At 46.1% G+C, this 13,526-nt stretch overlaps 1 protein-coding gene across 1 annotated transcript in view; it reads left to right on the forward strand.

Annotated features, from left to right (window-relative positions):
* The window catches only part of LOC141105636 (alpha-2-macroglobulin-like), a 177,842-nt gene that overhangs the window by 148,912 nt on the left and 15,404 nt on the right, over nucleotides 1–13,526 (forward strand). The window contains exon 32 of the mRNA XM_073595601.1: nucleotides 12,034–12,124. Within this exon, the coding sequence (XP_073451702.1) occupies nucleotides 12,034–12,124 (91 nt within the window). The remainder of the gene's footprint in view (nucleotides 1–12,033; nucleotides 12,125–13,526) is intronic.

Raw genomic sequence — 13,526 nt, forward strand, 5'->3', positions numbered from 1 at the left:
CCTTGGAGGAGCAATTTCTTAAAGGGACCGCTTCCGGATACCTGGTGGCATAGTCGAGGACAACTAAAATGTATTGGTGTCCCCTAACTGACTTAGGTAAGGGACCCACCAAGTCCATGGCTATGCGATCAAAGGGAACCTCGATAATTTGAAGCGGTACCAGCGAACTGCGAAAATGGGGTGTTGGAGCGGTTCTTTGACAGGTAGGGCAGGACTCACAGTAGTCCTTAATTTCTCAATATACACCGGGCCAAACAAAACGCTGTAAAACCCGTTCCTGAGTTTTAGCCGCTCCAAGGTGACCCCTAAGTACATGACTATGAGCCAAATGCAACACCCTAGACCTAAAAGGTTTGGGTACCACCAGTTGTTCCAACACTTCTTTATTGACTTTAGTTACTCGGTACAAGTCATAATTCACAGCAAAATTGGGGAACTGCACGTCTGCCCCAGGGTGCTGTGGTTCACCGTTTAAGACCGTGGCCTGTTCCCTGGCAGGGATCAAAGTGGGGTCCCTCATCTGAGTACTAAGGAAATCTTCCCGGGAGCCCCCGAGATCTGACATATCTGGCTCAGAGGAGGTACTTTCCGCTTCGAATCCCGCAAACACCTCCAGGGAACCGGGCTCACTTCCTGCAGGTTCAGCAATCTGGTACTGATCCTTAGTAACAACCTCCTGCAACACAGTATTATTTACCACCTCTGTGGGTTCTTGCTTTTTGGGGGAAACCCCCGAACTTTTGAGCTTTTGCTCATACAAGTCCCAAAACATGGGACAGTCTCGATTAGTAAGTCATGAGGTAATCCCGGGACCACCCCAACTTTTAGTGTAGCCGTTCCTGCTGGTGTACACAGGGTCACACAGGCCACTGGATACTTTTTAACATCGCCATGCACACAGATGACCCCAACCTGTTCCCTTGGTACCAGCTTTCTTGGCAACCCGTCCGATTGGAGCAGGGTAATGACACTCCCAGAGTTAAGGAGCGCTACCACTTCCTGTCCATTGGCCCGCACCACACACTCATGTGGATTTAGGCTGGTTGCAGCACATAATGCATGGGCATACATGGAGCCACATCGGCTCATGTCGCACTCCATTGGTTCTTTCCGACTTGGCCACTGGGCCGCCAGATTAACCCAGTTGATGGCAGGACCAACAGCGAACCTCACGGGGTTCCCCCTGTCGGTTCCCTGGAAGCTTAGGTCCTGGGGTGCTCCTGGTTGTTGTATTATACCTCTAAGCAGCCACTATGCGATCACCGGGAGCGACACTGCTGCTGCAACGCACTTCTTTGAAATAGGCCAGCTCTCTTGTCTCTATGGATCAGCTCAAAAAGGACTTCCTAACAAATCTCTGAGGACTCCCTACTAATTTAAGCATCATAGCTTCACTTTTGCCTCATTTACCACCCTAATTACCACCCCCCACTCCATTATAAGACCCTAGCCATTTTAGCTAATATAAATTAATTACATCCCCGGAGACCACTTCTACTTGGCACTCCCATTATAGATTATATAATCAATTACGTAGGGTTCTTGCGAGCCACAAGTGGATTAATGCCTCTATGATATGTGATAACTATGGGTAAGCAGCAAACACTAACCACGTTTCATTCCGTGTATATAAACTACAATAAAAATAATGTGTCTGCGCTAAAAATAAATGTACAAAAATATGCAAAAATAACACTCCTATGATAAGCCAAACCAAACTATGCTGATAAAAAATATAAAATGTAAAATAAGTGCAATCCTAATGTGGAAAGAACAACAAACGTGCTTCATATATAAGAAAAACGACATGCATACATATATTCTGTGGACGTCAAAATCAAAGAGCTCCACCTGTGACAATCAAGTGTCTATAATGATTTAATCAACTGATAAGTACCAAAACGTAAAGTGTAAGCATAAAGTGTCCATAAAATGAGTGTCCATAATGATTCTCTTTAACGGTGTCCACAATATAACATGCTGTTGGTGCTCTCCCGTGATCACCCAATCGTGCTTGCGCTCACCTCTAAGCGTGTGACACGGTGATTAAACAGTGTCTGAACACGCATTGGAGCCACTCCTAGGCTCATACACGGTTAGCTGGTATGAACTCCAATCCTCTCCAGTAACAACAATGACGTTCATATAAGAGAAAGGAAAAGCTCCATGGTGTGATATAGTAAAAGATTTATTAAGTATAAAAAAAAACTCCTACAGGAGGGTACTCACAATATACTAGTGCGTAAGTGCACCAAACTATCCAGAGTATATAGTATGATCAAAAGCTTGTATGGCGTGCGGTGTGGCCTGTAACGCCTCCTCCTCTGCTGACAGCTCCGTCCTACCCCTCCCCGACGTGTATTCGGCACAGGGATCACGTGCCTTCCTCTGGGGTTAAACCCAGGACATGAGATTGGACCGGACCCCTCAAACTGCCCGATTTGTACCAATTGTAGGGGATCAGAGGGGTGGACAGCTGGCTCAGAGACAGTCCAGTAAAACAAAAGTGGCTTTATTCAGCAAAAATGGCAAAAATAAACATAAGACAAGACAGACTTGTCACACGGTTGTGCACACAGGTACAGCTCACAGTTCAGCAGCACACAGGCTTACAGGTAATAGTTAATGGCTCCAATCAGAGCTACAGTCTTTATGTGGTTAAGCTCACCCAGCAGGTACACCATCCAGCAATGGACATTTTCACAGAGCGTGCTGCTGTGTCTCTCTCTTCTACTCAAACAGCTCCTCTCTGACACTTTCAGCCCAGCTGACAATAAGTAGGTCTGAAGGGGAAGTACCTGCCCTCTTTGATTAACCCCTTCTTAACCCTGCCCCAGGCTGACCCTCTTCAATATATATATATATATATATATATATATATATATATATATATATATATATATACAGTGGGGACGGAAAGTATTCAGACCCCCTTAAATTTTTCACTCTGTTATATTGCAGCCATTTACTAAAATCATTTAAGTTCATTTTTTCCCTCATTAATGTACACACAGCACCCCATATTTACAGAAAAACACAGAATTGTTGACATGGTCCTAAGTATTCAGACCCTTTGCTCAGTTTTTAGTAGAAGCACCCTTTTTATCTAATACAGCCGTGAGTCTTTTTGGGAAAGATGCAACAAGTTTTTCACACCTGGATTTGGGGATCCTCTGCCATTCCTCCTTACAGATCCTCTCCAGTTCTGTCAAGTTGGATGGTAAACATTGGTGGACAGCCATTTTTAGGTCTCTCCAGAGATGCTCAATTGGGTTTAAGTCAGGGCTCTGGCTGGGCCATTCAAGAACAGTCACGGAGTTGTTGTGAAGCCACTCCTTTGTTATTTTAGCTGTGAGCTTAGGGTCATTGTCTTTTTGGAAGGTAAACCTTGGCCCAGTCTGAGGTCCTGAGCACTCTGGAGAAGGTTTTCGTCCAGGATATCCCTGTACTTGGCCGCATTCATCTTTCCCTCGATTGCAACCAGTCGTCCTGTCCCTGCAGCTGAAAAACACCCCCACAGCATGATGCTGCCACCACCATGCTTCACTGTTGGGACTGTATTGGACAGATGGTGAGCAGTGCTTGGTTTTCTCCACACATACCGCTTAGAATTAAGCCCAAAGAGTTCTATCTTGGTCCAATCAGACCAGAGAATCTTATTTCTCACCATCTTGGAGTCCTTCAGGTGTTTTTTAGCAAACTCCATGCGGGCTTTCATGTGTCTTGCTTTGAGGAGAGGCTTCTGTCGGGCCACTCTGCCATAAAGCCCCGACTGGTGGAGGGCTGCAGTGATGGTTGACTTTCTACAACTTTCTCTCATCTCCCGACTGCATCTCTGGAGCTCAGCCACAGTGATCTTTGGGTTCTTCTTTACCTCTCTCACCAAGGCTCTTCTCCCCCCTGATAGCTCAGTTTGGCCAGACGGCCAGCTCTAGGAAGGGTTCTGGTCATCCCCAAACGTCTTCCATTTAAGGATTATGGAGGCCACTGTGCTCTTAGGAACCTTAAGTGCAGCAGAAATGTTTTTGTAACCTTGGCCAGATCTGTGCCTTGCCACAATTCTGTCTCTGAGCTCTTCAGGCAGTTCATTTGACCTCATGATTCTCATTTGCTCTGACATGCACTGTGAGCTGTAAGGTCTTATATAGACAGGTGTGTGGCTTTCCTAATCAAGTCCAATCAGTATAATCAAACACAGCTGGACTCAAATGAAGGTTTAGAACCATTTCAAGGATGATCAGAAGAAATGGCCAGCACCTGAGTTAAATATATGAGTGTCACAGCAAAGGGTCTGCATACTTAGGACCATGTGATATTTCAGTTTTTCTTTTTTAATAAATCTGCAAAAATGTCAACAATTCTGTGTTTTTCTGTAAATATGGGGTGCTGTGTGTACATTAATGAGGAAAAAATGAACTTAAATGATTTTAGCAAATGGCTGCGATATAACAAAGAGTGAAAAATGTAAGGGGGTCTGAATACTTTCCTTACCCACTGTATTTATTTTTTATTTTTTTTATTATTATTTTGGTTACTTTATTGCTATCACATAGGGGGGGTCAACAACTTCCTATTAGAGATTGTATTTTCCCTGATGTCTCCCTTGACTACCACTAAAGCTAATGGAGAACAGATCAGCTGAACTCGGAAGTGTCATAATAGATATGTTCACCATAGCCCATTTAAGAAATTAAAAAAAAAAAAAATAATAATTTGGATGCAGTGTTGCATGACAGAGTAATTGTCAGACACTACTTTTTTTGGTATTTAATAACCACCGGGTTTATTTCTTACTATATAAATAAAACCAGATGAAAGATTTTGAAAAGTGTTTTCCTTACTTTCTGTTTAAAAATACCAGGGCATTGCAAACCCCCCCCATGACCACTTGTTGGAAAGTAGGGATGAGCCGAACACCCCCCGGTTCGGTTCGCACCAGAACCCGCGAACGGACCGAAAGTTCGCACGAACGTTAGAACCCCATTGACGTCTATGGGACTCGAACGTTCGAAATCAAAAGTGCTCATTTTAAAGGCTAATTTGCATGGTATTGTCCTAAAAAGGGTTTGGGGACCCGGGTCCTACCCCAGGGGACATGTATCAATGCAAAAAAAACTTTTAAAAACGGCCGTTTTTTCGGGAGCAGTGATTTTAATGATGCTTAAAGTAAAAAAAAAAAAAGTGAAATATTCCTTTAAATATCGTACCTGGGGGGTGTCTATAGTATGCCTGTAAAGTGACACGTGTTTCCCATGTTTAGAACAGTCCCTGCACCAAATGTCATTTTTAAAGGAAAAAATCTCATTTAAAACTGCTTGCGGGTTTAATGTCATGTCGGGTCATGGCAATATGGATGAAAATCAGTGAGACAAACGGCATGGGTACCCCCCAGTCCATTACCAGGCCCTTTGGGTCTTGTATGGATATTAAGGGGAACCCCGCACCCAAATTAAAATAAGGAAAGGTGTGGGGCCACCAGGCCCTATATACTCTGAACAGCAGTATACAGGCGGTGCAAACAAGACAGGGACTGTAGGTTTGTTGTTAAGTAGAATCTGTTTGTAATTTTGAACATTTTTAACGTGTTTAGCTCCAGCCAAAAAATCTTTTCTAAGCTTTTTGGAAAACATAGGGAAGGGTTATCACCCCTGTGACATTTGTTTTGCTGTCTTTCCTCCTCTTCAGAAGATTTCACCTCACTTTTTTGTCCCAATGAAAAATGTTTTTTGAAAATTTGGGTTTTTTTGTGGAACAAGGATTGGAAAGCATCAGTGGAAAGGAGAAATTGTTTTCCCATATTAACTCTTACAGGAAAGAATTTCCCTTCCTAGGGGTAGATTTCATCTCACTTCCTGTTGTCTCCTTCCGTTTGCAAGTAGGAGTCGTTTGTAAGTTAGATGTTTGAAAGTAGGGTCCTGCCCTATATACTCAGCAGAAATTTGGGCCTTAGGTGTTGCTGTGGCCACAACACTGTAAGCCCTCACAGGGCCCTGCTGTGAAATATTAGATCAAGAATTGTAATTACATGCCCCTGTTGAACAGGAGCTGAAAAATTAGGCCTTAGGCACTGGTGCTGGTGCCACAACACTGCAACCCCTCACAGACACTCTAGTTGGAACGCAGGAACGAGCCCTGCTGCAAAGTATTGCTTCAAAAATTGTAATTACACGCCCCTGTTAGACAGGGGCAGAAAAATTGGGCCTTAGGCACTGGTGCTGGTGCCACAACACTGCAACCCCTCACAGACACTCTAGTTGGAACGCAGGAACGAGCCCTGCTGCAAAGTATTGCATCAAAAATTGTAATTACACGCCCCTGTTAGACAGGGGCAGAAAAATTGGGCCTTAGGCACTGGTGCTGGTGCCACAACACTGCAACCCCTCACGGACACTCTAGTTGGAATGCAGGAACGAGCCCTGCTGCAAAGTATTACATCAAAAATTGTAATTACACGCCCCTGTTAAACAGGGGCTGAAAAATTGTGCCTTAGGCACTGGTGGTGGCGCCCAGAACCAAAAATGTTCTTACAAGCTATCAGCGTGATGATTGAGGAGGAAGAGGATAATTACTCAGGGATAGTCACTCAGCATCAGCATAGGCAGTCTTTGAAGGGATCTGAGATTTCAAAAAAAATTATTCGGTTACATCAGCATCAGGTGCTTGGTAGCTGGTGGTGATCCAAGACTCATTCATTTTTATGAAGGTCAGCCGATCGACCGAGTCGGTGGACAGACGCACCCTGTGATCGGTTACCACGCCTCCAGCAGCACTGAATGTGCGTTCCGAAAGAACGCTGGATGCAGGACAGGCCAGTAGCTCAATTGCATACTGTGCAAGCTCTGGCCAGTGATCCATCCTCAAGACCCAGTAACCCAGAGGATTTTCGGTGGGAAAGGTGTCCAAGTCTGATCTTGCCCCTAGGTATTCCTGCACCATGTAAAACAGACGCTGGCGATGGTTGCTGGAACCGATCATACCTTGGGGCTGCGGACCAAAAAATTGTCTGAACGCATCGGTCAGACGGCCACCTTCTCCACCGCTCCTTCTTTGACTGGCCGAAGCCTCAGCAACACGTTGTCCAGAAACAGGAGTTTGTAACCTCCCAGTCTCTGGGAACGCGTTGCACAGACCTTTCTGCAAGGCCTCCCGAAGATGTTTCATCCTCTGCTCCCTCTGCGATGGCAAGATAAGGTCCGCAACCTTACCCTTGTAACGTGGATCAAGGAGGGTTGCCAGCCAGTATTGGTCCTTCTCCTTGATACCACGAATACGAGGATCCTTACGCAGGCTTTGCAGGATCAGGGAGGCCATGCAGCGTAGGTTTGCTGAGGCATTCGGTCCGGAGTCCTCTGGGTCACTAAGAACGACATGGTCCGCAGCCACCTCCTCCCAGCCACGTACAAGTCCATGTGTTTCTTGGGACTGATCCCTTAAAGACTGCTGCTGATGCTGAGTGCCAAGCTCCACCTCCATACTGACACAATCTTCCTCCTCCTCCTCTTCCTCCTCGTCCTCTTCCTGTGTGATCGGCGGGCACGCAGGAACACTGTCTGGATAAAGGGGGCCTTGAGAGCTAAGGAAGTCCTCCTCTTCCTGCCTCTGTTCTGCCTCAAGTGCCCTGTCCATTATTCCACGCAGCGTGTGCTCCAACAGGTGGACAAGGGGGACAGTGTCACTGATGCATGCACTGTCACTGCTCACCATCCTCGTGGCCTCCTCGAATGGTGACAGGACAGTGCATGCATCCCTGATCATGGCCCACTGGTGTGGGGAAAAAAAAACAAGCTCCCCTGACCCTGTCCTGGTGCCATAGTCGCACAGGTACTCATTGATGGCCCTCTGCTGCGTGTGCAGCCGCTGCAGCATGGCCAACGTTGAGTTCCACCTGGTGGGCATGTCACAGATTAGGCGGTTCTTGGGCAGGTTAAACTCCTTTTGGAGGTCCGTCAGCCGAGCACTGGCATTATATGACCGGCGGAAATGCACACAGACTTTCCTGGCCTGCCTCAGGACATCCTGTAAGCCCGGGTACCTGCCCAAGAACCGCTGCACCACCAAGTTAAGGACGTGAGCCAAACAGGGCACTTGGGTCATTTGTCCCTGTCAGAGGGCAGAAAGGAGGTTGGTGCCATTGTCGCAAACCACCATTCCTGCCTTAAGTTGGCGTGGCGTCAACCACCTCTGAACCTGCCCCTGCAGAGCTGACAAAACCTCTGCCCCAGTGTGGCTCCTGTCCCCCAAGCACACCAGCTCAAGCACCGCATGGCATCTTTTGGCCTGCGTACTTGCGTAGCCCCTTGAACGCCTACGGAGCACCGCTGGTTCCGAGGAAGAGGCCATGGAGGAAGAAGAAGAGGAGGGGGTGGAGGAGAGAGGTGTGTCACAATCAGCATTTTGGAGGCGTGGTGGCGGAACAACCTCCAACACTACTGCACCTTGTCCTGCATCCTTCCCAGCTGCCAGCAGAGTCACCCAATGCGCCGTGAAACTTAGGTAACGTCCCTGTCCATGCCTGCTGGACCATGAGTCAGCGGTAATATGCACCTTACCGCTGACCGCCCTGTCCAGCGAGGCATGGACATTGCCTTCCACATGCCGGTAGAGAGCCGGAATCGCCTTCCGTGAGAAAAAGTGGCGTTTGGGTACCTGCCACTGAGGAACCGCACATTCCACAAACTCACGGAAGGGGGCAGAGTCTACCAACTGAAAAGGCAGCAGTTGAAGTGCTAGCAATTTTGCCAAGCTAGCATTCAACCGCTGGGCATGTGGATGGCTGGGAGCAAACTTCTTTCGGCGGTGCAGCAGCTGGGGCAGGGAAATTTGCCTGGTACAATCTGACGTCGGTGTACCAAAAGCAGATTGCCCACAAGTACTTGGCTGTGACACACCTAATTCTACACCTTCATTCCTCTCACTGCAGGTCTCAGAGAGGACTGAAGGTCTAGTGGGGTTGGAAATCTCAGCTGATGAGGAGCAAGGAGAGATCCTCTTTGTTCTTTGGTGTGGGTCTTTTAGATACGCTTGCCAACGAACTGCATGGCAGGTCAACATATGTCTGGTCAAGCATGTGGTACCCAAGCTGGAGATGTTTTGGCCACGCGAGATACGCTTGAGACATATGTTGCAAATAGCAGCGGTGCGATCTGATGCACTCGTCTCAAAAAAGGCCCACACCAAAGAACTTTTTGAATAACGCGCAGAGACTGCAGCGCCCTGCACATGTGGAGCTTTGGGGTGTGATGCAGTCAATGTGCTGCCCTTAGGCTGGCCCCTGGAGGGCATCCTGCCTCGTTGGTGATGTGCCGCCGCCTCCTCCTCCTCCTCCTCCTCCTCCTCCTCCTCTCTCCTATCAGGCACCCACGTTGAGTCAGTGACCTCATCATCCCCTCCCTCCTCATCACTGGAGCAAACCTGGCAGTATGCTGCAGCAGGGGGAGCATGACTGCCAGATTGCTGTCCTTCTTGGGCACCCCCTCTGTCCGTGCTCATGTTACTGCCTTCATCGAGCTCAGTATCGTCATCAGAGCCTTCCAAACGCTGGGCATCCTCCTGGAGCATGTACCCAACACTGTGGTCAAACAGTTCGAGGGAATCCTCATGAGGACATGGTGGAGCTAGGGAAGGAGTCACTGATGACATTGAGCTGAGGGAAGAGGCCGCTGCTTTGCCAGACAAAGCACCCTGGGCATGGGTGAGAGAGGATGAGGAGGATGAGGACGGCTTGGTCATCCACTCGACCAAGTCTTCCGCATGTTGCGGCTCAACAAGGCCAGCTGCCGAAAAAAAGGCCAAGCGTGTCCCATGGCCACGTGCTGATGAGGATGCATCGTCTCCACGACCAGCACTAGACACAGAGCCTGCTTGCCCTCTCTTATTGGCTTGTGACTGTCTGCCTCTCCTTCTTGGCCTTCCAGACATACTAATGGCCTGTAGCTGCACTAAGCTGGGATAGAACACCTGTAATTTTCTTCAAGTAGCTTTATATACTGTAACCAGACAAGCCTGCCTGTCAGTAGGAAGATAACAGGAACGGATCTAGCTGAACACTGTGAGCAGGACGCACTGTACTAAATGTAAATAGTCTAGCTGCCTGACCGTGGTACTAATAGGATCAAATAGAACACCTGTAATTTTCTTCAGGTAGCTTTATATACTGTAACCAGACAAGCCTGCCTGTCAGTAGGAAGATAACAGGAACGGATCTAGCTGAACACTGTGAGCAGGACGCACTGTACTAAATGTAAATAGTCTAGCTGCCTGACCGTGGTACTAATAGGATCAAATAGAACACCTGTAATTTTCTTCAGGTAGCTTTATATACTGTAACCAGACAAGCCTGCCTGTCAGTAGGAAGATAACAGGAACGGATCTAGCTGAACACTGTGAGCAGGACGCACTGTACTAAATGTAAATAGTCTAGCTGCCTGACCGTGGTACTAATAGGATCAAATAGAACACCTGTAATTTTCTTCAGGTAGCTTTATATACTGTAACCAGACAAGCCTGCCTGTCAGTAGGAAGATAACAGGAACGGATCTAGCTGAACACTGTGAGCAGGACGCACTGTACTAAATGTAAATAGTCTAGCTGCCTGACCGTGGTACTAATAGGATCAAATAGAACACCTGTAATTTTCTTCAGGTAGCTTTATATACTGTAACCAGACAAGCCTGCCTGTCAGTAGGAATTTAACAGGAACGGATCTAGCTGAACACTGTGAGCAGGACGCACTGCACTAAATGTAAATAGTCTAGAAGATAACAGGAACGGATCTAGCTGAACACTGTGAGAAGGACGCACTGCACTAAATGTAAATAGTCTAGAAGATAACAGGAACGGATCTAGCTGAACACTGTGAGCAGGACGCACTGCATTAAATGTAAATAGTCTAGATAGAAGATAACAGGAACGGATCTAGCTAAACTGAATACAGTGTATATATATATATGCAACACCTGGGATGCATATATATACACAATACACTGTAAGTGCAGCTAACTGACTGACTGTTCTGCCTAATCTATCTAACTCAAATCAAATGACACTGTCTCTCTCTCTCTATCTCTCAGCACACCGGAACACACACTACACAGGGCCGCCGTGCAGGCGGCCTTATATAGTGTGGGGTGTGTACTAAATCCCCTGAGCCATAATTGGCCAAAGCCACCCTGGCTTTGGCCAATTACAGCTCTCTCTACTGACGGCGCTGTGATTGGCCAAGCATGCGGGTCATAGTGCATGCTTGGCCAATCATCAGCCAGCAATGCACTGCGATGCCGCAGTGAATTATGGGCCGTGACGCGCCACACGAATTTAGCGCGAACGGCCCATAACGTTCGCAATTCGGCGAACGATCGAACAGCCGATGTTCGAGTCGAACATGGGTTCGACTCAAACACGAAGCTCATCCCTATTGGAAAGTAGACACCACCAAGGTGATCTAATTTTTGGAAATCAAGCAACATGCTGTGATTAAGAGGGTTACAACATGAAGCTTGGTAATGGTGCACTAGATACAGTGCATACACGGACAAACAAGGTGAACGGGTTGCATACAGTTGGCGAATTAAGATGAAGGGGTTAATGTGTAGAATGTATAGGAGAGGGGGGAGGGGGTACTTGCACTCATTGATTCATTCATCTTTCCTTCCAGCTTGAGGACTGCTCACTTCACTGGTATTAATGGGTGCAGTAACTGCCCGGTGGTGCTTTATCCAGTGCCATTTATAAATGGCATAGGATAAATGACCATCCACCACTTTGCTGTTTTTGGACAGACAGCTGTATAAATGTGTTGTGACAGTCAGCACTTTCATTAAGATCTGTGCTTAACATCCCCAAACCAGAGCTAAAGGGTATTTTAAAGCCTTCAACAAAACTTGCTGAAAGCTCTGCAACTGTTTTGTAAAAGTTGGCTCTATGCAAGGCTCCAATACAAAGTTAAGACACGGGAACAAGTCCTTTGTAGAGTCTTTTTTGTTTGTTTGTTTTTTTTGTTACTTGCGCTTATTGCTTTACTTTTTCTTTTCTCAGCTATCATGGTATTCAGAACACGTCCAACATGGCTGTGATAGACATCCCTCTCTTATCAGGATATATAATGGAATACCGTTCTCTTTCTAAGGTATCGTTCCTAATACCATGTGGCAGAATTATACCTGGCAAAGCGTCATAAGGGATTTGTTGTGGGAACATTACGGGGGCAGGCTACTGGGTGCAGCATAAAAGATAGTTAAAGTGCTCAAATTCCACATAGTGTAATTCCATTTTGATAAAAAAACATTTAATGTATATAAAGGAACACTCACATTTCATGAAGATAAAAAGCGCTTTGCAATAGTGGGATGGAAAAGTGATGCAGTCCCCAACGGGGGATGGACTCTGCTGATGCCACTGCGTCACTTTTCCATCCCACTATTGCAAAGCGCTTTTTATCTTCATGAAATGTGAGTATTCCTTTATATACATTAAATGTTTTTTATCAAAATGGAATTACACTATGTGGCCTATTCTTCCTTATAAACATATAGCCGGGAGGAAAATTCTCCGATCTATCCTCTGGCCATTACCCCTTTGGTGGGCATCCACATGAAAAGTACTGTGAAGGACCATAGAATTTTTTCTCTTCCATTGGATACCGTTTGCACTGTTGAATGATCCCCCTGGGTGTATTACACCACAAGCCTTACTTACTCATTAGGCATACGCTTATTTGGGTTCAACCTTTCTGGTAAGCCTTGTATACATCTGTGGCGGATTATCTACTGACAAACTGTCTGCACCAGGTTTTTCAAGTCACCATGTCGTCATATATGGACTTTGATGTTCTTTTACGAATGCACATAACATTTTTGTTTCACTATATTGCTATCAATTTTAACCATTTGATAGTTTGATTTATATTATTGCATGGGGTTTTATGATCTCATTATAAAATATAGATTTTTTTTGCTATTAGCATCTGATGTCACTACACTAGTGATGTAATCATACTATCTTGTCGTGCCTTGACATCATTTTGTTCCCTTACACGTGGGGTTACTGTACTGCACACGCAGTTATATTTGTTGTCCATCACGTTTGACATCATATTAGCTGTAGACTTTCTTTATATATAGTTTTTTTTCACTTTTGCAAACAGATCCTTTGCTGTGTCAGCTGCTAACACAATACTTAGAGACAGTGCGGTTCACTTGTCCACATATTTACACTTATTGTGACTGCTACAGCTTACAGACCATCGAGACCAGAGTACTGTTTCAGATTTGTTGCAACATTTTGAGAGAGACCTTTTTCTGTTCAAGCATGACTGTGCCACTTTGTACAAAACCAGCACCATAAAGACATGGTTGACCAGTTTTGGTGTTGAGCAACTTGAGTATCCTCATAAAAGAAAAGCAATCAGAGGTCCTCCACAGAGAAATGGCTATACAGGCGACACGTCCATACACTTACACTTCAGATGGGGGAATCCAATGTGAAATTACAGAAATTACAAAGACGACAAATTGGGATGCACAAACATC

Source organism: Aquarana catesbeiana, linkage group LG08 (assembly GCF_042186555.1).
Source record: "Aquarana catesbeiana isolate 2022-GZ linkage group LG08, ASM4218655v1, whole genome shotgun sequence".
Taxonomy (NCBI): domain Eukaryota; kingdom Metazoa; phylum Chordata; class Amphibia; order Anura; family Ranidae; genus Aquarana; species Aquarana catesbeiana.